This window comes from Megalops cyprinoides, chromosome 2 (genome assembly GCF_013368585.1).
Source record: "Megalops cyprinoides isolate fMegCyp1 chromosome 2, fMegCyp1.pri, whole genome shotgun sequence".
Classification (NCBI taxonomy): domain Eukaryota; kingdom Metazoa; phylum Chordata; class Actinopteri; order Elopiformes; family Megalopidae; genus Megalops; species Megalops cyprinoides.
In genome coordinates, this window is record NC_050584.1 from 1,823,285 (window position 1) to 1,849,742 (window position 26,458).

The window sequence follows — 26,458 nt, forward strand, 5'->3', positions numbered from 1 at the left end:
CTTAACTGCTTAGTTATGTTAACACCTAGTAGTGGCACTAGGTGGCCATAAAGTCGAGCTGCAGTCTGTGCATGGTATTTACTATTTGGTCTGTAAGCTTCCCAGCAGAAGTCATTTTCCTCATGCCAGAAGGTGAGCTATGTTTTACCCAGTGCAGAATTGTACATATTTAGTATTAAATAATCTTTTTTTGTTGAAACAGTGATGCATTATAGCTTTAGACAGTGTCAGCATACATTGTGATGACAGTTGCCAAGTTTTAATTAATATTAATAACTTTATGAGCAACAGTAGTCTAGGAGTCTAGGGGCCTTGACTGAACAAGCACAGCCTCCCTTTGTTTTTAGTCAAGATTCCAAAATAATCAGGAGGTTTATAGATAGACAGATAAATATTAGATATGTTCTAATTTTGATGGCCATTGGCCATGTCACACAACAAGGCAAGATATTGACTAGGTAGTAGCCAACATCTCATCTGCCCTATGTGGAGAAGCTGGTGGACACTTCCCACAGAGACAAATAATTTTAAAAATCCATGAACAAAAGCAGCAAAATGCCAAATCTACTGAAGAAAAAAGTTCACCCCCAAGTCAGACCCTACTATTGTCTTTATCCTTTTTGGTGACATGTAAAGGAATTTCTGGCTTTTCCCACAAGATGTGAGTGCAGTAACTGTTAATTTTGGCTTGAAGGGCACACCTGAATAAGGCACAAATGATTTGATTCAGTGCAAAGAAAGGGCTAGTATTTATGCCATTATTACTATATGCAGAACTTAAGTATAAGCCGTTTTTGTACCTATAGTGCAATGCCATCTTTGCTTTTTTGGGGGGGCTTTGTCAGTTTTTCCACCAATTGCAGTCCTTGCTCTGAGTCACTCTGGACTCTTTTAAGATAATTAGTAAGGTAACAGGAAACAAATACTGTTAAATTTTGAATAGCATCAGAATAAAATATTAACTGCTCAGAAGCTGGTATTTGCAGGATAGTTTAGGATGATAATAAAAGAATCGGTATGTAGGGAATGTTGTTGACTCCTTTTGTTTTTGTTGCAGACTAATATTCCCTCATTTCTGGCACATATGCGATGCCACTTTTTAGGGTTACCCATTGACGTAGCACAAAAACAAAGTCTTTTCTCCTTCCTGGTGGACAGCAGCATGATAGAGAGGGGGCTGAACTCTTCAAAATCTTTCTTTTCAACAGCACATTAATTCTGTGTCTAGCTAAATAATCAAAAAATTATTATTTAGATGTGCATATCAGAGTTCAAAGCATTATTATTCAAAAGTTCAAAAGTTCAAAGCTCAAAGCATATTTGGGAGGTTGCCTGACTGATGAGTCAAATGAGCAAATCTTTTAGGATGGAGAACCAGTACATACAGTAAGTACACTGAACACTGAAAAGATTTGTTCAAAAATATTTGTGGGTTTGGAAACTGCACAACACCACTGTCAGGCAGCAAGTAAGAATGACAGATATTCAGATCTGTGAGATACTTCACTGGACATCCCAAACCAACAAACTATGAACTCATCTGAATGACAAATATATGACCAGCAAGGATTAGAGCTCTGCAAAGACACATGTTTTGGGGTAAGCAGTGGTGGAGTTTTATACAGGGGGTGGCCAAGGCTACTTTAGGGGGTCCATAGACCATGACAGAAAATTAGTGTGCAACCCTAACCTGGCATCTGAGGAGCATGAATGAATCCTATGACTACTGATTAGAGGTAGAAGTGATAATTCACTTAACCCGGAGTTCTTCAAATTGGCAGATAGTGTGGTCCGCTAGGGCTACTTCACTAGAATTCTTTAACATACTATGAATAGCCAGTGTCTCTACCTCAGAACTGCAGCTCAATTTCTTTCTCACACACACACTCACACTGTACTCACATACTGGACAGATTTGGGTCTCTCCGTTTTCATGAATATACAATCTGAGTCTATAAGTGTTGAACATCCAAAATATTTTCAGAAAATAAGGCTCAAGCACCAAGGAGATAAGATGTGTGTGACATAATTTGCATAGTTTATTTATGGAAATAAATTTACAAAAAAAAAAAAAAAACACTGAAATTTGACATACCAGGTATGACCAACTTCGACCAATTTTGGTGCCCACCAAATATTACAAACTTAAACAATGTTTCCTCCAATTATTGCAAGGTTGTTTTTTATTTAAAAACATAATTTCTCAACAACAACCCCTATTTAACATATAGTAAGTGCATTTTTGTTTGTTTCTCAAGCTTACATATATTTATTTTACAGGCTTTGTTACATATGTAACTTATTTGTTGTCCTGTTAGTTACATATGCAACAAAATGGTAATGTTAGTTTAACCCCAACTACTACAGACGTGGACAAATTTGTTGGTACCCTTACAGCTCAATGAAACAATGCTTCATTCCTCCTGAAAAGTGATTAAATTAAAAGCTATTGTCTCATGTATACCTGCATGCCTTTGGTATGTCATAGAGTAAAGCAAAGAAAGTGTGAAAAGAGACAAATTATTGCTTATTCTACAAAGATATTCTAAAATCGCCTGGACAGATTTGTTGGTACCCCTAGAAAAGATTATAAATAATTGGATTATAGTGATACTTCAAACTATTTTCTTTAATTAGTATCACACATGTCTTCAATCTTGTAATCAGTCATTCAGCCTATTTAAATGGAGAGAAGTAGTCACTCTGCTGTTTGGTATCATCGTGTGCACCACACTGAACATGAACCAGAGAAAGCAAAGGAGAGAGTTGTCTGAGGAGATCAGAAAGAAAATAATAGACAAGCATGTTAAAGGTAAAGGCTATAAGGCCATCTCCAAGCAGCTTGATGTTCCTGTGACTACAGTTGCAAATATTATTGAGAAGTTTAAGGTCCATGGGACTGTAGCCAACCTCCCTTGATGCGGTTGCAAGAGGAAAATCGACCCCAGATTGAACAGAAGGATAGTGCGAATGGTAGACAAAGATCCAAGGAAAACTTCCAAAGAGATACAAGCTGAACTCCAAGGTCAAGGTACATCAGTGTCTGATCGCACCATCCGCCGTTTTTTGAGCAACAGTGGGCTCAATGGAAGAAGACCCAGGAGGACTCCACTGACTCCAGACTGCAATTTGCTAAGATGCATATTGACAAGCCACAATGCTTCTGGGAGAATGTCCTTTGGACAGATGAGACAAAATTGGAGCTTTTTGGTAAGTCACAGCAGCTCTATGTTCACAGATGAAAAAATGAAGCTTTCAAAGAAAAGAACACCATACCTACTGTGAAACATGGAGGAGGCTCGGTTATGTTTTGGGGTTGCTTTGCTGTGTCTGGCACGGGGTTCCTTGAGCCTGTGCAGGGCACAATGAAATCTCAAGACTATCAAGGCATTCTGGAGCAAAACGTACTGCCTAGTGTCAGAAAGCTCTGTCTCAGTCGCAGGTCATGGGTCCTCCAACAGGATAATGACCCAAAACACACAGCTAAAAGCACACAAGCTAAGAACAAAACATTGGACTATTCTGAAGTGGCCCTCTGAGAGCCCTGATCTGAATCCTATTGAACATCTATGGAAAGAGCTGAAACATGCAGTCTGGAGAAGGCACCCTTCAAACCTGAGACAGCTGGAGCAGTTTGCTAAGGAAGAGTGGGCCAAAATACCTGTTGACATGTGCAGAAGTCTCATTGAGAGCTACAGAAATCGTTTGTTTGCAGTGATTGCTAAAGGTTGTGCAACTAAATATTACGTTAAGGGTCCCATCATTTTTGTACGTGCCATTTTCATTTGTTTTATTATTCAAAATATTCTGTTGAATAAAAAATCAAAAGCAAAGTCTGATTTTTATTAAATATGGAATAAACAATGCTTTATGACAATTACTTTTGTCAGTTTCAAGTTATTTCAGAGAAAATTGTGGGTTCTTCTTTTTTTGTGGAAGGGTACCAACAAATTTGTCCACGTCTGTACCTATTTCTCAGCCAATTTAGTGAACTGCAAAAATAAGACAGTCTATGGTTACATGTAAGCATCCAATTGGCCACATTTTTGTCCAATCTCAATCTTAATTACAAATCCTCATTATAAATGTACCTTAAAATCAACTACCAGCCTAAGTTACTAGTTAGATCATGGCCCTATTCTGCAGTAAGTAGCTATAATTTCTTACACCTTTACGATGGTAAACAGGCCATCTGCAAATTGTGGAAATCTTTTGAGTAACGTTAACAGATTGATAATAACAATCGTTCGTTTTGAGTTCAAGTACGAAAATCAGTTTTGAGTTAAATTGAGTTAATGGATTTCAAAATGTTAATTTGCTGAACACTGACACACCCCACATTAGCTAAACACTCGTATACTGTAATTTACGAGACTGCACGTCATATGCGTGGCGTGTATTACTAGCACAGATGTAAACATAGTCTTAGGCTAAATTGGGAACCGGATTAAGTGTCTGTTATGGAGCCAAATTGCCAATATGCATACTGCGAATCAACTTTCGTAAACGTTGTTCAGGAAACCTAAACCCGACGCTAATCCTTAACTTAATTCAAAATAGTGTTTTCGCCGCAGGTCTGACCGCCACCCTAAAATTTCATTCGCTATCAGTGGCAGTTTGATGCTGATTGACATCTCATTTCACCTCTTGTTGAAAGAAGCGTTTATTTTGACATCCGGCGGCGCCTTTTTCAAGTCGAGGACGAGGAAAAGAGGTTTCCACAGCTCACGAGTGAAATGAGATGTCAAATCAGCATCAAACTGCCACTGATAGCGAATGAAATTTTAGGGTGCCACCCGGGGTGGCAAATCAGATATCAGGGGTGTCCAGTGCCACCCCATGACACCCCTCTGGCTCCGCCACTCAGTTCCTTTTTGCGGTCGCTATTGCTTACATATAAAAAGGAAGCTATGTCAATGGCAAATCGTTAAACTTCTCTTATCTCTCCTGCCCTTACCTTCTTCCGACTTTACTATTCACATTCGGAGGCTCCGATGAAGGGGTGTGAGAAATGCGGTGGAGTGGGATGTAGCAACAGAAAATATGTGAAGCGGGTGCTTTTTTAATCAGGCTATGCTTGAGACAGCTCCAGTTTGGGGGCCTGTGTAGGTCCTTTGAGCGCATGTGGCGCGATAGAGAAAGTAATGTTCACTACAAGAGTCTGAAATGCTTCGTAGTGAAGTGACATGTCCAGCTAATCACGAATTGTTTGTGGAAACTTTGTTGCTAGCTAGTTGGCTAAACCATGTTGTCATGTAGGCAAAATCACTGGTTCATTCGCAAGGTATGACCTTCTATTCTAGCTTAATGTTTCTTAAAACAACATTTGGGTTTATTCAACGTCCTAGCGTTGCTTCTTGTTTCTTACAATTTAGACTCAGGCTGTTAACTGAATGTGGTGCGCGAACAAGCTAGGTAGCTAGCAGACTATCCTATAAAGATTGAAAAAATAAGGTAATGGACCGTTCCTTATGAATACTCATAAATAACATTAACTGGCTAACGTGAGGTATGTCTTAAAATGGATGCAACACGAACAGTTGCTTTCGGATTTTGGGATGGTAAGATGATTAATTGCCCATCCTATCTTGTAAAGTAGTTAAAGTTATGTGCCTAAATTAAATTAACGAGTGAATTAATAATGACAACCTGGATTAGCAGCGCTAAAACTCTCCGATTCAGACAGTGGTCAAGCCATCACCACTAAGGAAAACGGCGGACAGCTATAACCGCGTAAAAGTTTTGTGCGCGATTACGTTAACTAATGCTGTCTCTTTTAGGTGTTTGGGAAATTTTCTAATTCATACACGTACACGTATGTTATGATTCAACTTTTAGATAGTTTTTGCAACTTTAAAACTTTTACGTGAACTTTTTTAATGGTTCTAGTTATGTGGTATGTTTCAGGGAGACGCATATAAATCCCTTTATCGGTCATTGAAATGTCCTTAAACTGCTTGTTGCTTACATTCCATGGCATCTGTTAGGCTGTGATAAAAGTACCATTTTGTGTGAACGTTTCTTGGTTGTGTTACAGTTCTCAACATGTGCATATTTAACTGTTTTAACTTGGCATACAAACCAAATGTGATGCTCCAGTGTTAAATTCTTCCACACTAAAACTGTTATTCAGGCTATGTAGCCCTGAGCACACAATTGATGTAGTTATTATTTTAACATTCAGATGTATTAAATGAATAGGTCTGTTTGATTGCTTGAGTTCTCCCAGCTGCATGAAAAATAAATTCCAGCTCTGATTTGCCATTATTAAAGATTTTCATAGTAAAACAAAAAACAAAATGAATGAGAGTGTTTTCACTTGAGCACACCTGTGAGCAAAGTGTTAGATCAAACAGACTTTTTGATGTGTTTGGTTTGGAGGGTGTCAAATTTGCAACAGACTTCGTTATAGTTATTTTGTCAGTGATGTAAAAACAACCATGCAGGTTTAAGAGGAAACCTTACATTAAAGCAAAATAACTCTGGGTGCTTTTATGTATGTGAACTGTTTCGTTGAAAGCAGATGCAAAAGCAACTACATATTAAGCGTACACAAATTTGATTTCAGTTACTTTAGCAAGCTTGAGTGGTGATATGTGACTAGCTTCTGAAGCATCCAGCTGTCTGAAGTTGAACCAGACTACATTGCTAAAAGTAGCTAAGGTGTGAATTGAAGTGCATTATCATATGCTCGCATTAACTGCCATCTGTCAGATGTCATGCCAGTACTCTAATGGTAATTTTGTGTTTATTTTTTGGTCATTTGTTGTATAGGTCATCTGGTGGAGGGCTGCAGCCAGTATTGCATGGTCAGTGTTGCTGTTACCAGTAACCACAGCGCTGTTTGTTGTTTTGAGCAGGGCCAGTTTATTCCATCCTATCCAATGGATATCAGGTAATGAAATCTGAAACACTCCTGTCACTGTGTATAAGCTTAGTTCAGTTTTTGCAAATTTGAAGTGAAATGTCAAGGTGTCACTGCAGTGCCAAAAGTATTTGAAGAACTTTATGTAAGAATGATAATGCACAAGAGTGTTTTGCATGATCACTTGGATTGTTTTTGTTTTGGATGAAGCCTAACCAAAAATGTTTGTATGCAGAATCATTGAGTCTCCTGTGTGGTTCCTACATCATCTTTTCTGTGCTTGTCCTCACTGGAGTTATTCTAGTGGTGGGTTTCTTCAATCTGGAGTATTGCAGTGGTGAGTTAGTCTTACAGTTGAAATTGCATATTTACAAGATGTTGCTTGGTAGTAATATGGAGTACCTCAAAAATATTGAATATTGGTTATGGTCTCTTTCAGTGGTGCCCTCCATTCCTTGCACCAAGATGGCCCTACTGGGGAAATTTCTTCGTCCCTACCAGCTTGTCCATTCGCTAGTCCATTGCATAATGGGAATGGTGGTGGCTTGGTGTGCTGCTGTTATGATCGGGGGAAGGTATAGCTTCCTGGCCTCCCCATGCCCAGAGGAGGGACGGTGAGCATCTCATCTGTTGCTCCAGTTGCATAAGTATTTTCAGTAGAAGCTTTTATTCTGTCAAAGGATACAGAGCAATGTTATTTTGTCCAAGTTACACCATCATGTTGCATAAAATGGTCGTTGTATTGGCTTCTTTGTGTCAACTACTGTACTGTACTGTATTGTTAAATGGCGGCAGTGATAAAAAGGCCTTTTCTACTTGCAGCCAGTTGTAGGTAATGTGTAGTTGAAAACGCATTGCATCAAGTACAATTGGCTAGATAGTACTCGGTGCGGCGAAGCCATGGCTGTACCATATTTGTTAGAAGTTGGGATGTGGATGAGGCCAGAGGCAGTGGGCTAGGAATTTATAATCCGGAAGACAGGTGTGTGTTAAAAAGTAATGACTTCAAAGTAGGGCTGGGCGATTAATCGAATTTTATTTTCAATTATGACTTTGGCTTCCAATGATTATGAAAACAAGATAATCGAGATGAAATGATTATTGTGCCGTATTATTTTTTGAAATGTGTGTGTGTGTGTATATATATATATATGTATATGTATATGTATCTGTATCTGTATCTGTATCTGTATCTGTATGTGTATGTGTATGTGTGTGTGTGTGTGTGTGTGTGATAGGGATGTAATGGTACCAAAAACTCACGGTATGATAATACCACAATAAAAAGTCCATGATATGATATTTATCGCGATATAAAAAACGAAGAAAATTAATTGAAAAAATGTTCTTTATTAAATAATAAATCAGCATTTTTTATTTGTGTAAAATTAGTTTTTCCTTTTAACTTAAAGTGCTTCTGCTTTCCTTCTTTAATAAAATAAAATAAGTAGTATTTATAGTAGCCAGCCATGATCTAAGCATGTGCAAAAAATTGGCATGAATTGTCTCTGGCAATGAATGATAGCAGGAAGCAGGAAGTTCTGCCAGTAAGCAAGAGGCAAAGAGCAGCAACTAACCCCACTGTCATAACTTTCCAAAATGTCTACCTTAAGGGCCCCCAAAGTCATGCCACATTCACAAATGATCTGTATGCAGTCATTGATAAAACCATTGATATTACAGTTAAAAAAACTAGAGAGAAGATTTGGAAACATGCTGATGAATGTTACAGAGAAAGGACATTTAAAGGGATCAGAGTTCATCAGGTCCTTTTCAGTGTTCCGTCATGATACATGGCCACAAAATGTTACCTATGGCGAGGAGCAGATTAGTGAATTGGTACAGAGAGCTCTTGACAAACAGTGGGCGTGATGTTACAGCTGTCCAAAGGGAATGGAGAATGCTGAAAACATTAGTGAAAGGTCTGTTCATGGATAAGAGTTATGGAAAGTGATGCTAAGGAAGGAGCCATTCTGCACAGATTTTAAAAACATTCTTCACTTGGTTGAAGTTATGCTGGTGCTTCCCATATCTGCAGCTCAGTGCAAAAGAGGATTCTCAGCACAGAATAGAATCAAAAGTCAAGTCAAAAGTGCACAGTTCCCTATGTGTTGCGACACTGGAAGGCTTAGTGAGGATCAGTACTGAGGGCCTCTCACTTGAGCAGTTTGACCCAGAGCCCAGTGTGAAGCGCTGGTTGTCTGCAAGCAAAAGAAGGCGCAGACCTAACTACACTGGCTAGCCAAGTGACGCTGACATGGTGGTGGTGGGAGATACGGACTCTGAGCCTGAATAAACAGGAAACAACTAATTGTACATAGTTGAATAAAAAAGTGAAAAAAAAACAAAGACTGGATATTTAAGTATTTATGGTAATAGGATTGCAGTGTATTGAACATTGCACATATTGTGTGAAAGAATACATTGTGTAGACTATGGAAGGGAGAGGGGAAAGAAAAGGCAGTATGAGGCAGATCTTTAACAATGTAGCATATGACACCACTATATTTTGACTCCTGAAAATTTGATTTGGCTCCTAAATATTTTGGATTTAGGAGCCAATGGCTCCTAGATTTTTTTTTTATTTGCCTGGAGCCCTACACAAGCTCCAGAGCCAGGGGTCCAACGCAGTGCTTTCTAGCAGAAACTTGTTTTGCTCCCCTTGGTATCGGTCTGTCAAGTCGTTCAGTACGGCTCTCTTCATTTGGGCGATGGTGGTGGTGGAGTCCTCATCGCACTGTGCCATGCTCTGCTCTATTGTGTGCTAGAGGGGCACAATGAGAGAGACTGTAGGTCTCATCGCACAGCAGGATGGTTGCTTTTTTCAGCGGTGCGAGAAGCTTTACTATGTCCTCGGTGTCTTTGATGTCGGCTGGGTCCGGAGTGTCTGTGTCACTTGCGTTGCACCTGACTTCATCACTCAGTACCCCCTGCAGCGACTGCTTGGTACTCCAGGTAGCGCTCAAGCATGTCGAGCGAGCTGTTCCATCGTGTGACCACATCCATGATCAGTTTATGTACTGGCAGGTTTAACATTCTCTGTTTGGTGGCCAGCACAGCTGTGGCAGTTGAACTTGAGTGAAAAATCACTGCTACATGCCTCACTCGACCAAGCAGATGGCTGATGCGGCCTACGTTCAAACCTGCTTGTGACGCAAGGTTTAAAGTGTGTGCAAAACACTTTATGTGTGGGGACAGTCTGGCCTCTTTCACTGCTCTTTCACAATATTCTGTGCATTGTCTGTAATGACAGCGATGCCGTGATGATTATTGTTATTCGTCACATCGAGCTCCCACTCCAAAACAGCAGATTTCAACACCTCAGCTGTGTTGAGTCCAGTGTGTGATGCGAAAAGAGGCCACGTCTGTAGGACAAAACTTTGCACTTCCCATTTGCTGGTCATAACATGAGCTGTGACTGTAATATAGCCCTGAGTAGCTTGTGAAGTCCATCCATCTGTGGTTATTGAGACGTACTCTGCTTCTCTGAGGCTCTGTGTCACTTTAGCTTTTGTCTCTTGGTATAGATAGCATGGTAGCATGGTAAAGTATGGCCGTGATGGAATACGGCTGTGACGATAACTGCATCACCACAATACCGCGGTCATGAGACACCTACCGCGGGGTTGAGCTCATTACCGCGTCACCGCAATTATTTATTTATTTTAGGGCTGTCAACGTTAACGCATTAACGTGTTAACGTTTGAACGCAAATTAATCATATTATCAAGTTTGACCGCAACTTCCTTCCATAATTCCAGCGGATATTTACCTGGCTGAATAACCGAAAGGCGTGGCAAACGCAGATGTGCTGAACGGCAAATTTCGTTTTAACCCTTTCGCATGCAACTTATTTGTTATAAGCACATCTGCGTTTGCCACGTAAAATAAAAAGACCGTTCGATTTTTTGCAGCACTTTATACAAGCAGTGATTGTAGTAGATAGCCTACCGACATCATGAATGTTCAATTATGTTGCATATTTAAAAACAATTAGCCTAATGTTCCCTTACCATCTTATTTGTTGTTTGATTTGAAAAATAATTAAAACTGTTTTAATGCGGCTACATATAGCCTACCTGTTCATGCTGCTTCAGATGCCATTATTGTATAGCCTACAGAATTATGTGAATTAAAATATAAAATATTAAAATGTTAAATGTAAAAATGTTAAAATTTAAAATAGTTGTAAGTTTGCAATCACTTTCTAAGTTGTAATCAGCCTTGCTGAGAATAATAAACAAGCTGTTCATGTGCAAACGTTATGGGTTGGCTTTTTGTGTTTAGCGGGGGGGGGGGTAATTTGTTGCTTTATTACCGCGGGAAGAAAAAATCATGACCGTCACAGCCCTATGATGGAATGGTATACTTTGGCTCCAGCATGTTTACTAACCTCCAAAATCCATCGATGTCTGTAGTAACAACAAAGCTAAATGAAAATGAACGGAACTCCTAATTTGCTATACAAGTTATGAAAATGATGGGAACTTCTGATTTGCAATACAACACTAGACACTAGATAATAAGTTACCTCACCAAGCATGAGCTTACTGGCAAATGTTGTTTGCTGATAGATGTAACAAATGAGCTAACTCAGCCTTTTACTACATACATAGCTACTTACATTTACCAAGAAATAAGACCTTATGTCTCCCTTTTTGTTCCTGGTATCCATGATGCTAATCCAGACTGCTGAATTAAGAGGAAATACTGCAGGAGGTTCAATCAGTCATCAGAAAATAATTAATTGTAATGTTAACTACAGTAACCCTAGGCTGTAGCCACACAGATGGGATTTGAAACTGGAGAAGACAGAATAGAAAACTAGCAATCCTGGAAGAATTACTAATGCTCCTCTTGTTTGGCCAACAGGTATAATGCCAACACGAGAAGGACAAGAACAGTTAATGTTACCCAAGTGAAATGTATTGGCACAAAATCACCATACAGCACACCCTGTCACAACAACATAATTTGCTAGTTAACTACGTTATCTGTTAATGTTAGCTAAGTATACTAGCTACTAGTATAACGTTAATATGCCTAACTATTATTGTTTGTACAGTGCTAACGTTAGCAAGACTATTACAATTACAGGGGTGTATGCCCAGGACAGCTGACTGTGTCTTTCATATCACTGAGCAATCAACGTTGCGTGTAATTTGATACTGGTACCATAATGTTACGATCACAGAAGGCAAAGCACCTGCGACAGACAGCCTGGAATGTGCTCCAGCGAACTCTCTCCTCTGGCTAAGCGCAGAGCGCACTGCACTGTTTTCATCCAAAATGCACTCCAGCAATCACATCGCTGCATGCACAGGAGGTGGGAACAAAGGGAACAAACACCAATAGAAACTCTATTTCTCATCCAGTGGGAACATGAGGGAGTTAACCCTGTGTAGAGCCGATGGAAATTATATTTGATTTAAACGCATCTGCAATTAATATCAAAATAGTGGTGGGGACAATTTTAGGTAATCAGAAAAGTGGTAGGGACATATCCCCACTGTCTCTACCATAAATTACGCCCATGCATCCAATAAATTTACTTTGTAAAATGTCTTTTTTAATTATATAATAATAAAGAATATTTGTCCTTAATAATGATTTGAATATGAAGTGACCATTTTATAAAAGCAAAAAGGCCCAAAACCGTGCCTAACAACACCCTTTTACTGTGACTTTGTTAAACAGTGTGAAAATATTAATGACAGCTTTTGCTAAATTTACTGAAGGGAAGTTGTTCCTACATTTGAAAAATCGGTTTATTCTGATGTTGGACATGTATAACTGTGAAGGAATATTGTGTAGTGAGAATAATAAGGAAGTTAAAAGAAATTATTAAATTACAGGATCAAGGTGGCATTTTTGTTGGACAATTTTGTTGGTTGTGGTGTAAAAAGGGGCCACTTAGTTTTTAGGCAGTGAAATCCCTGTTATAGAACCAATGAAGAAGCGAGCTTTCTGGCAAAAGTAAATAGTGCAATTTATAGCAAATAAAATTATTTATTAATAAAACATTGAACATGTCCAGCCAGGTGGAGGTGTTGTCTATTGCAAGGAATCAATTTAACCTGCACTCAAGACAAGTGCCTACCTGGCTGGTCCTTAGTTTTAATATATCAACATTAACGGAAAGGCAGTTGGCTTGTGATGTCATAAGAATACTATCAGTAAGAATGGCACTAGAAGAGAGCTACCTTTTAACTAATATTACAGAACAAATGATGTAGGAGGTTAAAATCTTTCGATGTGGACCATCCAGCTAGACAGCTGCTAGTAAGTGACCAGAGGCTACTTTCTTGCTAGCTAGTAGTTGCACTGATTGATAGTTGGTTGTTTTCCATATTTGTCATCAGCATTAAGGCCAGGTGATTTAAGGGAACGCCTTATTTTTTAGGCAGATTTAACATTTAAATGTGGCTTATGTAAGCAGTTTAGAAGCTTTTTGTAGCTTTTCTCAGATTTATTTTGTTTCTTTCTTGTTACAGTGGCACTACCCATCAGATGTGTCTAAATGAACATCATTTCTTCTTCTTAATGGCGGGAGCCTTTATTGGATTCAGCTATAGTCTTCTCGGTGTGGTTATAAATATGGACTATGTTTCTTTTCACACCATACAGGTACAACTTTGTCTCTTAGTTTGAATTTATATTTGGACTTGTTCAGAGCTATGTTGCACATCTGTGTAAATGAGTTTTACTTCTTTGCAGCAATTCAAGTACCTGCGTTTCAAAGGAGCCCTGCCTCTGGTTGTGAAGTGCAGTGCAGTTCAGTCATTGTATTACTTACGTAACTACTGCATTGCGTATTTCTTTCTGGGTAAGGAAATTTCTGACATGACATAATTCCATAGGAGTAAAACCATTAAACAATTAAAGCAACTGAAATATCAGATTTGACATTCATGCTTTTTGCTCCTTTTAGGATATATGCCCAGACTATGGATCTGTACAGCTATGAACCTTAAGAACAGGTAAGATCCATGTATTCCTTTATTCACGGTTCCTTCATTTTAGGAAATTTAGTTTTCATCCTTCCACTTCCGCATTGGCTGTAAAATAAGTAGCTGTATCAGTAGTTGGACAACTACAAAAGAGAGTAGTACTGTTGTAGTAGATCAGTATTGTTTTGATAACTTGTTTCTGTTCAGCTCTCCCATTGCCCTGGACACAGTGTCAGGACTCCTGGATTTTTCCCTGCTTTACCACCTGTGGATTACCGGCACATTCCTCCTTGTCACCTGGCATAACACCATGCTGCTCTTCAAGATCTACATCACTGAGGTCTGGAAAAAATCACATGACTTGTTCATCTGATTATTTAGAACTGCATGTTGCTAATATGCTTGTCAGGCAAGAGGAACTTAAGTTCTTCAGTAGATGATCATTTTCTAGATCCATATACTTTCTTGTTTCGTACTGCTTAAGGTTAATTCCGTTGTGGGCTATCACTGAAGTATCAAAATGATTTTATTTTTTTTTCTCCTCATTTCTTTAAAGATGTGCAGTTTTCCAGTGCAGTCCTCATTTTCTGAAGAGGCGTTCCAGTGTCTTCCCACAGTTCTGACTGGCAGGCAGCCAGTAGTTTTAAAGGTAATGGAGTGCTACTGATTGCATGTTTATTGGCTTGCTAACAAAAACATATGTTTTGATATGTCTATGTAATTACTGAATGTGTGTGGAACTGACCTATTGGACTTCAGTTTTTAGCTCTACAGGACTTGTCTTTTCTGTCACAATACTCGCCATCAAGAAGACAAGAGGTCTTTAGCCTGAGCCAGCCTGGTATGTACAGTTCTGCCATACATTTTTGTTTGTTTGTTTGTTTATTACAATTTAAAATTTTCAAATCATGTCATGTGATTCAGTGTATTCAATTTAACCACAAGTTACGGAGTAGGTTCACTACATATAACATTATATATAAAACTTTATAAATATATAAAACCACAAAACGCCATCAACTAACTAAAAATCTATATCAACACTATTATTGATACCAGAATTGTTTCTGTTTTAGCCATGTTTGCTGTTCCAGTGAAAAGCTGTGGTAATTATACTGTATGTTCTCAATATCCTCTAATAAGGAATTTCAAAATGTTCCCTGACAAACCTGTCTTTGCAGCCTTAGTATGCTGTTGCGATACTACGCCATCCAGTCTTTCAGTTGTGAATTGAACTGGACCTTTAGGGGTTCAGGCACCACCTGAAAAACCAGGCATGGATTCAGACATTTTTTGGGTTTTTTAAAGCATAATAAGCAGATATATGTTATATATATGTTTTGAGGTGTTGAAGTTTTTACTAGTTACTAGTTTATTTAGAACTTTCAAACTCTGTTTTTAGTGCGAGTCGACGGGTGGAAGGTCCAGCTTGTGACCAAATAATTAATTATACAATAGGATGTATGAGAGAAGGTCATGGCATGTACATACTGTATATCTTTGTAGCAGTAATAGGTATTTTTTCGTAATGAATTTAATATTGAATTTGTTTATAATTTTAAAGTTTCGCTAAAGAATAGCTGGAATTTACTTTTGTAATGTCCAAGTATTTGCATTCAATAACTATACTAGGTTTTTCCCCTTCTACAGTGATATCAAATTGGTTGGATGCTATATCTTGTCTAATAGAGAAACCCATTCCCAGTGTAATATTTCAACGAAGGAACATGTCACTTGGTACTTTTGATTAATAATTGGCATAAGGGGTTTAGATTTTGTAGCTATTAATATGTTGCGTGGTGAGATCAGATCAGGGTGAGCCTTGAAATCTATCTGCAGCATTTATTGCACTTTATGTTCATGTCTAATTAAAACACTGGAATCACTAGAATCTTGAAAACCATTTTGTGATTTTGAAGGTCATGTTAATTCACATAACAAAATGCAGGTGTAATAAAATGTCATGAAATAACGTCACGCTGCAGAAATGTGATGAGCTAAAAAATTGTTTGCAATATCAATCGCAGTGTATCTGTTTCTTCTGGCTGGTACTAATCTCTACAGAGATTAGGATTTTATGTCCACTTTTCAAATGGTGCATCTGATGTGTAATCTGAGCCTCAGATGTGCTCATTTACATTTCAGGCATATTATTATTTCGAATGATAAAAACTGATTGGCTTATAGCAATCATAATGTTCAATGCAGGAACCTCTCCTCAGCAGATTGAAGACAACTGTAAGGACCATTTAGACACCAAGTTTGTGTAATTCTGCCCACCATTTCATTAAAACATTTTTCAGTGTATTGGCTAGAGTACAATAAATGGATGGGGAAAAAGATAAAGTTTTATTGGCTGTCAGAGAAAATTTTTAAGTTTTACATTTGAAATCACTTTGAAATTAGCCACAGTGTAACCGTGCTGCTGTTTTAATTAATGGGGGCTCATTTGCATTCTGTGCTTACCATTATTTGGAGTGGTAATTTTTTTTTGTAATGTTGCAGAGCCAGTTAATGTTATAACACTGGATTCCTTAATAAGACCTGGATATGACTAAACTGGTTTCATGTGTCTATTTCATTCTGTGTATGACTTGTATCCCCTCAAATTTTCCATTTTCAAACCAATGTGGTAACCATACCACATGACCAATCACCAAAATTTTTGCTGTACTCAAACGTTACATCTGTGGCTACTGGAGACATGCATTTTACAAAAACTTATAAGCATTTGAGTTTCACTCCAGGATTTTTGGCCTTCTTTAGTGCATGTTCAGATTGGTTGTTGGTGGTCATACCATTCGGCATAGAAACTACGGTGTGAAATGTACCTGTCATGGACACACAACGGGGGTTTGGACAACTATAAAAATATTCCTATGCAGGAGTGAAATGAAAACATTTTCTGACAGTTACAGCTAGCAATGAATATATTTCTGGTATCTCTGGTTTTTCAATCAACTACGACTATCCAACATTGATGACACATATTACGAATAAGACTAGAGTGAGATGGACGCACCCTAATATTAATTATGCAAGTATTTTCATTAATTGCTTTTTTCCCATTGTCTCCTAGGTGGCCATCCTCACAATTGGAGTGCCATATGTAAGGAGTGTCTGTCTATGATCAGTGACCTTACTCAGAGGCTGACTGCTTACCATGAAGTTGTTGCCTCCAACGGGAGGGCCAAACCTCTGTCTGCTAGTAGTGACCCAAAGTCAACCACTTCTGAAAGCTCAGGTAGAGTATATGCATAGTTTTTATACCTCAACAGAATCCCTGATTGGGGTGGCGGGGCCATAGTAGTATGGAGAACAATTTTGGTTTGTTGTTGAGTACTATTCATGTAAGAACCAGATCGTAATCTGATGAGGAAAGAATTTTTGAGTCCCTTACTTATACCTCAACAGAATCCCTGATTGGGGTGGCGGGGCCATAGTAGTATAGAGAACAATTTTGGTTTGTTGTTGAGTACTATTCATGTAAGAACCAGATAATCTGATGAGGAAAGAATTTTTGAGTCCCTTACCTTGGATAAATAAGTTGATGTAACCTTTCGTCAGGGATGGAGGAGATGGCTAAGACACCCCGGGTGAGTGCAGTGTTCCAGACCCCTGCATCTATGTTCCAAGGGTCATCTGTGCCAAGCCTGCATGGCTACCAGACAGGCCCCTTCACCCCTGCGCCTGATAGTCTGTTCACTTCTCCTGTCATGAAGCGCCCAATGGGTGTGCAGCGCCCCTTTTCACCCTGGTATGACTCGGTACAGAGCCCCCATGTGACAAGGAGGGGGCCCAAGCTGTGGACTTCCTCTACAGGTAGGTGCAGAAGTATTGAAGTGAATGTACTTCTATAAAACTGTCTAAACTGCTTGTTTTCAAGATGCCTTACCTGCCCTTATTTAATGCTACCCATCAGTTAATGCTACAAGGCAAACTGCACACATGCCCACAGACGAGCAAGGTTCTATTCAATCTGTCACTGCAACTAACAGAGTTCAGTTATCAACCTATCAACCTGTTTCAAACTTAGCTCAGGTATCCTTTTGTTAGAGTCTGAAAAGACATGTTTATGCACTAGAGTGCATGTTCAAAATAATGTCTCGTATCATGTTTCCACTCTGTGATCCTGCTGAGCAGGAAGATACAAAATTTAAGGTCCAGTAATTTACGTGGTATAATGCAACTAGGGCTAAGACAGTGGGCCCTGTTGGATATTACATGTAATGTTCAACTTAATGATTTCACACAGTTGGCAGATGCACTCTCCTGCTTTTGACATAAAACAGAAGCACAAAATAAAACACACTGCTTTGACATCTTTGAGGGAAAAAAAGCCATACTCCTTTTATAGTCAAGAAACTGAGGAGTGAAAGTGGCTGTGTCCCCAAATCCAGTTTGTTCCTTTGCTTCCTTTTCTGCATAAGACCACGTTTACCTTGGAATACAGATTTTTTTCCCCGGTTTCACACATTACATTACATGGAGAAATGGCAATGTTTTTTTTTGTTTAGGGGCCAAGTGCTGCAGGTGCATATTTGCTGGTTTTATTATTATTATTGTGTAGATTTTCCACAGTTCTGGCACAACCACTTGGTCAGTTTTTAATCGACTTGGTACACTGATAGAGGGGTGTAGGGTGGGTGATATAAAGGGTATAGAAAGTACACTAGTATGAATTTCCCCTACGGTAGGGGTGCAACGAATAATCGACGTAGTCAACTAAAATCGATGACCAAATTAGTTGCCAACAAATTTGTCAATTAGTTGTTGACGTAATGGCGCGTGTTTTTCATTCTGACTCGGAATGCTCAGACATGTAGCATAAGTTACGTTGCTTTACTGGAGTGAACAGTCGAGATGTAAACACCTTCACGACCAAAGACCTCAAAAGTGTGGCAGCATTTCACTCTTAACTCTGCCAAGAAGGTTGTGAACTGCAGAATTTTCAAATCTGACCTTGCCTGGCATGGGAGCTCATCGGTTATGCTGGAGCACGTGAAGAGGTGGCATGTTGGCTCTCTGGATGAGGAAGACTCATCTCGTTAAGTTAGTTAGCTAGCTAGAATAGCTAATGTTAATGTTAAAAGACATGTTACTTCACGTTATGAGCTGTAACGTTTTCTATTTTGAAATACATTTTCTCTTGATCAGTGTGATTCGCTGTTTAGCACGTCTGCTAAAACCAGTGCCATTAGAAGACTAGATTGAAAAAATTCTACCTAATTTTAGCTTTGAGGAAACAGCGATTTATCGTTAAAAAATATTATATATATATTAATATACAGTATATATATTTAAGAAAAACGAATATACCGTGATATATACTGTTACTGTCTGTGCTTCAAATTATACCGTGATATAAATTTTAGGCCATACCGCCAAGCCCTAGAGGGGTGCTTGAAACCTGATACCTACAGTAAGTTTTGTGCAGATGGTGCTATAACAGTTGAGCAAAATTGCAGTTGTTCGCCCAACAGACAAAAAACTACATCCACAGATCCCTCTGCTGACAAAGAACAAATCTGGACCAATAAGGTCTGCCATGGATTTTCCGTAATTTTGATTTTTTTTGAAAAATGCTTACATCTCTTTTGAGATGTGTGTCGGCATGCACTAATTTGTTCATCATCATGTGAAGTTATCATACAAAAAATTGGTACATGAAAAACTTGGCTGCACGAGGGCAATGTGGGCATGACCTTTCACAAAAATGTTTATAAATCCCAAGTAGTTTGGAATGAAGTGATGAAACTTAGTGTGTGCATTGACAGGTACATTAAAAAGCTTGCTTGACAGTATATGAAGACTGTTGTGCTCTTTGTAACTGCGTTTTCATCTCCAGAGTCCCCTCTCAATGGTAGTCCACAAGCTTCACCTGCCCATGTGCCCAGCCCTCCCTCTACCACTCACACATCTGGATTTCTTTCGCAGTGGGTCCACAATCGACACGAGCAGGTAGAGTCATCAGGATTGCTTTTTCCACATCCACTGCCTGTGCTGATTGTACTTTACATTTGTGCTGCAACTGGAGGTCCTCCTTTGGTTCATTTTATTTCTGTATGTATTTTCATTTTAAAAGTTTGATAGTTGTTTCTTATAATGCAAATTAACTACATCGTTTTTAAATGAAGTTTACAGTGTTAATGCATTGACCATTTTAGTGTAATACAGGAATATGGTTACATTCTTATTTTCTTAATCATTTTATTCAGGTTAGAAATTTCTTGGCTAAGCGGGTGCTGATAATGTATTTGTTTAATAAGGTAAGGTGAAGTGCATGCTTCATGTGGGGTGGGGAGAATAGCCTAACTGCATGCTGTCCAGATATCATCAGCAACCAGGAACATTGTTTGAATTAATTTTCCCAGGAGCACTACTTCTTGGATCTTTCTAAGACTTGGTAGATGATTCACTGCACCCATGCCCCATTACCACCACACCCATTCCCTCTGTTCAGCTTCAGTTATAAGCACTTCAGTTTAGTTGAGGTGTTTGCACTACAAACAAAACCATGCTGCATCCTCTAGCGCCGTGTTTCCCAACCCTGCTCCTGGAGGCACACTGTCCTGCATATCTTCTATGTATCCTTCCTGCTTGACTAAATCAGGTGTGCTCAGCTAATCAAAAGTGCCACTGATGAGTTCAGTCAGGTAGGTAGAGCAGGGATAGATAGAAGATATGCAGGACGGTGTGCCTTCAGGAGCAGGGTTGGGAAACGCTGCTCTAGCGCAAGAACGTCTGATCGATGCCAGTGGTTATGAGAGTACAACATCAGCAGTTAACAGTAACAGCTGATTCTTCTCCTGAATACTTTTTACAATAGACTGTATATCCATTCTTGCATGTGTGCTGCTAAAGATGAAGTGCCTTGTTTATATTAGCCATGTCTGTCAGTTTTGGTTGTCTGTGAATTTATGCATCTTTGCTAGCATTACTACCTAGATCTATAGGTGTGTTGTGTACTTCAAGTCATGAGCCCACTATTAATCCAGCTACCTTTTGAAACACAGGCAAAGTGAGATGCATATTACACAGTTTTATTTATCCAGTGATTTCTATTTTGCAATGAAAATTTAATTAGGCATACTGTTTGTTATCAGGTGTTTGCTTTTCATTCCATTTCCCTTTGAAACTTATCATTTTGATGGGATTTTTTTGCAGCTTCCAGAAGCCTCCAGTCAAGCCCTTTTTGCTGACACTCAAGCCCATATTTGGGCATTGGAAGGTCTGAAACCAGTTTGTTTGTCATTTAATAAAATGTGATTCGGGACTGTTCAGTAAATGCTTAATTTCCTAGTTGCATTTTTGTACATTTCATGTTTGTGAAGTAACGTGATGTTGATGTGAATTGAAAGATTATTTTTTTCTCTGTACCTTTTTTTTTCGTTTCATTGCTAATATTGCAGTTTTCCATGATGTGCACTGCTATCTAACTGTTAATGCTGTTATGCTTTTTCTATTGGTAAACATATTTAACCTCCACCTCTGCTCTGAAATTCTTTTTTGTAGGCTTATCTCATCTAGTTGTGGCCTCTTATACAGAAGACAGATTTGGAGTTGTACAGACATCATTTTCCAGCATCCTGAGTTCCATGTTGAATTTGCAAGAAGTAAGTGAAAAAACAGGAATTTGTCAGCAAAAAGAACTGTGGTTCTCAAATGAGGTCTTAGGGGAATCTAATGTTTTTTCTATCTGGTTCTAATTATTTAGGTTTAATTTGGCTTTTAATTCAAATTCAAATTCACAATGCTGTCTTCCAAGTGTGTCTGGGGGGCTTTTTCTGCCTGTTATTTTAGGATCTTGTCAACAAAAAATCGAAAATGCTTTGTTTTGTTGTTCTGTATTGCCAATGCATGTTTAGTGTTGCTTTAGACAAGGTTAATTCAAGGTTAAATGGAGGAAATGTATAATATTTAGTGAAGGAGTGAAGCAAAGTTTCAAGCTGCCATTTCTCTCCAGGTCATGTATCACCACCCATATAGCATATTTTTGATTTAGTCTGGGTATATGAATGAATATAGAGCTCTGTATATGGGTAAGCTTGTGTGATCAGAAAACAGTGTACACTGCCCTGATGACCTCATCCTTCACACTCATTGCTGGTAGTCAGTAGGGTTGGGTACCAAAACCTATACAACTGGTATCTACCAGACCGAATCGCAATGCAGATTTAGGTCCCTCATTTCGGTGCCACTTAACCCTTTTGTGCATACGGTCACACCGGTATGCTTAGCCGTTTAGCACGTATGCTAAAACCGGTGCAATTAGAACACTAGATTGGAGAAATTCTAGCTAATTTTAGCGAGGAAAGGGCGATTTAATATAGCAAATGCTAACCAAAAACTGAGAAGCTTAATGCTAATGAAAACACAATGTACCATGTAACATAACACGTGCGCTACATTGCATAAAAAAATAAGTTACGTGCGAAAGGGTTGTTAAGGCGCTAGGTTTCTTCCCGTAATTTTTTCCTTTTAATTTTACCTGATGTGGGAGCACACCTCCAGTTTTCCGACGCCGTGTGAAATACTTCTTGGGGGGGAAAAAACGCCACTCGTATCTATTCGATGTTGATATCACAGCAACAGCACTATGCTGCTTCCATGTGGTAGATAGAAACACATGGCTACAAAAGAGTGAAAACATATGCTAATAATGCGAACATTTTTGTATTTATTTATATTTATATATTTAAGTATACTATAAACTGTTAATATATTGTTGAATTTCAGTTCAGGCACCATTTAGGCACCGGTACCGTTTTAAAGGTATCGCTTTAGCACCAGTATCAGAAAAAACCCAAACAATACACAACCCTAGTAGTCAGTTGTCTTACTGTCTGAAGTCTGAATATTTACTTTCTCCATACAAAGTTCTGATTTCAGATTCAAATCAAACCTAATCAGAGTGAGCTCAGAGTGAGCAGGAAGGCACAGCTAGGAGTATGAGGCACTCAAGCTAAATGGCTTTATAGAACTCATTCTGTCTTTTTCTTTGTAGGCAGTTGACAAGCACTTCAAGTTGCCCCATGCCTCAAGCAAGCCTGTATGGTCTTCCTATAGCCTTGAGGACACAACCTACAAAACCCTACGGTTTGCACTCAGAGCTGCCCTGAAGACTGCCATCTATAGAATAACATCCACTTTCGGCCAGCACCTACAGTAAGAGACCACATCTTGAAAACTTAGTCCTAATCAAATCAATCAGTCAAATCAATTTATTTGTGACAATTTCCATTGTAAAAGTGAGCTATAACAAAGTGTTGAGTGTGTTTCTCAGAGAGAATTGAAAAACCAGGAAAACCCAGGACCAGTTTGGGGGCTAGATGAAAAGTTACCATAGCAGTCAGGTTACTGCTGGAAAACCATGCAATGTTAACTCTGGAATCCATGAAATATCCATGGATTTATTGCAGAGGTTAAAATCCTGTCTGTAAGAATGGCGGGCTGGGCTCAGGTGGGCTATACATTACATAGGCCTTTTTCATGCCGCCATATTGAAAAGTAACAGGGGGTAAAGTTACTTCCAGTCAACAATGGCTACCTTTGGCAAGGATGTGTGTGTCTCCCTGACATTCTCCAGATCTTTGGCAAATCTGCCAAAATTCAGGCTCTCACAAGTTGCTGAAATGGTGGATATATACTGCAAAACAAAACAATCCAAACTGGTTCGTAGATATAAACTGTTTCATAAACAGTTTAATTATGAAGGTAATGTCAGCTAGCTACGGAGAGATGGCTAACGTTAGATCAAGCCACCTAGCAGCTTGTAAATGCACTTCAATAAAGCTGTGTAATGAAAGTATCCAATTGTTCATTGTCATAACATATGTCATGATAGTTTAATATTCATGTTTGTTACGTGCATGTCCTTTTTGGTATAGTGTCCGACGTATTAGACGTTAGTGTCATAATACGAGCACGGTGCTACAGGTCACTTAAAAAGAATGAGGAGCCACACAACCTGGAGGTGTAGTGAAGATAATACTGAATCTGTTACGGAACAAAAAGGAAGAAGAGCACAGAATAAATTATTGTTTGCATCGTTCTGTTGAAGGAGATGCTTTGGCTAGCAACATCAATGTTTTCTCGACCACAGCAAGGTTTGACTCGACGAACATCAAACCCCAGTCTTTCAGTTGACCTGTCAAAAACGGAATTACTGGCTGGGGTTCTGTCAGAGACCTATGGAAAAATACAAGGCACTGCATCTTTTTAAATTCTGTTTAGACCACTAGTTGTTGTAAACAGGTCGTCGCTGCGAAAGTGCATGCTACAAACAACTGTGTCATCACAGACGTTAAACAGCGGGCCTTCCTCTCTCTTGATGGCTTGAATCCATACTCTCTTGCCAGTGGTGTACTGGCCGCCGGCCATACTGGGACAAATTCGGTGGGCCATCAAAAAAATCCATAAAGTTTTTACCGGCTTTGTCTGTCTCTTTACCGGCCCTCTCTGTGTGCCTATCATCTGATGAAATGGTTCAATTGGGAGAACTGAGAAATGAATGTTTATTTCAATAATAAGATACCATAATTTCATGAATGCTTTCACTATTAAGGCAGTTTTCAATGACACACGTTCGTATGTAATCCTTTACTTTGACACTGACAAAGTCATGTCACGATTAGTTCAAACAGAGCTTAGTTGCGTAAGCTTACCAACAACATGCTCATCTAACCTAAGTAAAATATTGCATTGCCACCGCTGTTTTTTTTAATTAACGCTAAATAAAACGAGACAAGTTTTAAATGTTAGCTGTGTGCTGTTATCAAGGAAAGCAAGCTAGCTAGTTGGCTACCTAGCGGGTTAAAGGGAACTTCAGGACCGCTGATGTACCTACCCAGCTAGCGAGCTGCATTAAATGCGATGATATAAAACTTGCTACGTGATTTATATTCAGAAGAATGTAATTGTTTGTAAAGTCCATGCACATTAACTAATTAAGAGGTGGTCTCAGCTGTAGACAGAACTTGAGAATCGTACCCAAATATAATTTAATTCCCTAGCGGATAAGTCCAGGGCTGAATTTCTTTCTCAGTACACCCTGTCTCTTGCGGTCCTCATCACGGGGAAATGCGTGAAAGCTTAAATAGGGCTGTTTTTGTTTGCTGTTTGTACACAAAGGTACACAACACCACTTGTTGCTTCTCGACTGTGCCATTGTCGATTCGCTAGTAATAAACGGAAGTAAAGATACCCCCCCGTTGGCTCAGACCAGAAACTCACCATCTTTACATGAAAAAGGCCCATTACTTTCATTTAGCACATGCTGAAGAGCAGAGCAGAAATGTATAAATGAAATGTTAAATGAGCAGCAGTGTCAGACCAGGCTAACAACACTCCCAGACCAGTGAGTGCAAGCACAACACCATTGAAGCGTTACCACAAATGAACTTGTGATAATATGAAACTAGACGGCCTTGAAACCTGTGGGAAGATGTTAAGTACATATACTTTCGTGCAGCAATACTAAATAAAAAAAGTGGCAAGTAATACTAATACAAGTAGCAGGTGCTAGGGGGAGTGGATTGAAGGGAAACTGAGATGCAGTCTGAAGAAGTGGCTCTTCAGTCTGCATAGGAAGATGGCCAGTGATTCTGCTTTCCTGACCCTTATGGGAAGCTCATCCCACCACTGATGCAATAACAGGAAGCTGAGGTGAGGAAGGGTGTGACATGACTATGGTTAGGGAGGTTGTAGACAATCCGCGCAGCTGCATTCTCGATTTGGGACATGGGTTTCATGGCACAGGCAGGACAAGCAAGAAGGGAGTAACGGTAGTCCAGAGGTGACAGGACCAGGGCCTGACCTGGGAGCTGTGAGGCAGGGGTGGATCCTTCAAATGTTGCACAAAAAGAATATGTATGCTGGACTCCTCGCTGCAAAGTGTGAAGAGGAGGACAGTTGGTTAACAGGGATTATGCCAAGACTTCTGACAGCAGAAGTGCTATCAGTGAGCTTGTTTTTAGTGCCTGGGCTATGGGAGAGGTCTTGCAATGGGGAGGACCTGGAGAGGATGGAGACAGGTGACAGTCCACCAATGGACTTGTACGTTGTAGCAATGATCATCACTGAAACAGTTGGGCATTACATTAGAAAACAAAGGGGGAAATCGTTGAGCATTCCAAATTTGTTTTGAAAAGGTTTGCATCATTTCTGTGCTGCCGTTTAGAAAAGGAATATATATTGATCAATTTATTATCATTATTATTATCATATCATAATACATAATTATTTTCGCAATACTCTGTGCAATCATTGCAGCCCACAGTGGTTGCTAAAATGGTTGCTCTCTTCTCTTTTGCTCTCACAGTGCTGTGCCGATGTCAGCAGAGCATCGAAAAAGAATCCAACAGTTCATGGAGTACAAGGAGTAATTCCACTGTCTTACTGGTTGCAGGCCTTATATCCACAGCCACCTATTTATCCATTGTTCAGTCTGTTGATACAGGTTTTTCTTTTTGTGTCATGCTTATGCTGTTGAGTCTATACAAGTTTACGATAGTTTCTCATATGAAAGCATTGGTATACATTTACCTAGGGAAGTGTGGATGTTTGTAATTATTGTTCTAAGAGTGTAAAGATCTTAAAATTTGCATTCAATAAACCACTTCCCTCAGTTTGTAGTAAGGAG

General features: G+C 39.2%; 1 protein-coding gene across 1 annotated transcript; it reads left to right on the plus strand.

The window, feature by feature from the left end:
• Positions 1 to 5,160: 5,160 nt before the first annotated feature.
• Positions 5,161 to 26,458, plus strand: ndc1 (NDC1 transmembrane nucleoporin). Its single transcript, XM_036521715.1, has 18 exons — positions 5,161 to 5,284; positions 6,775 to 6,895; positions 7,101 to 7,202; positions 7,305 to 7,479; positions 13,360 to 13,492; positions 13,583 to 13,691; positions 13,797 to 13,845; positions 14,023 to 14,155; positions 14,372 to 14,464; positions 14,575 to 14,656; positions 16,895 to 17,059; positions 17,383 to 17,637; positions 19,664 to 19,776; positions 20,034 to 20,084; positions 20,983 to 21,046; positions 21,331 to 21,431; positions 22,823 to 22,983; positions 26,138 to 26,458. Exons 1-18 carry the CDS (start codon positions 5,246 to 5,248, stop codon positions 26,199 to 26,201), a joined length of 2,010 nt encoding a protein of 669 aa, XP_036377608.1. The 5' UTR covers positions 5,161 to 5,245; the 3' UTR covers positions 26,202 to 26,458.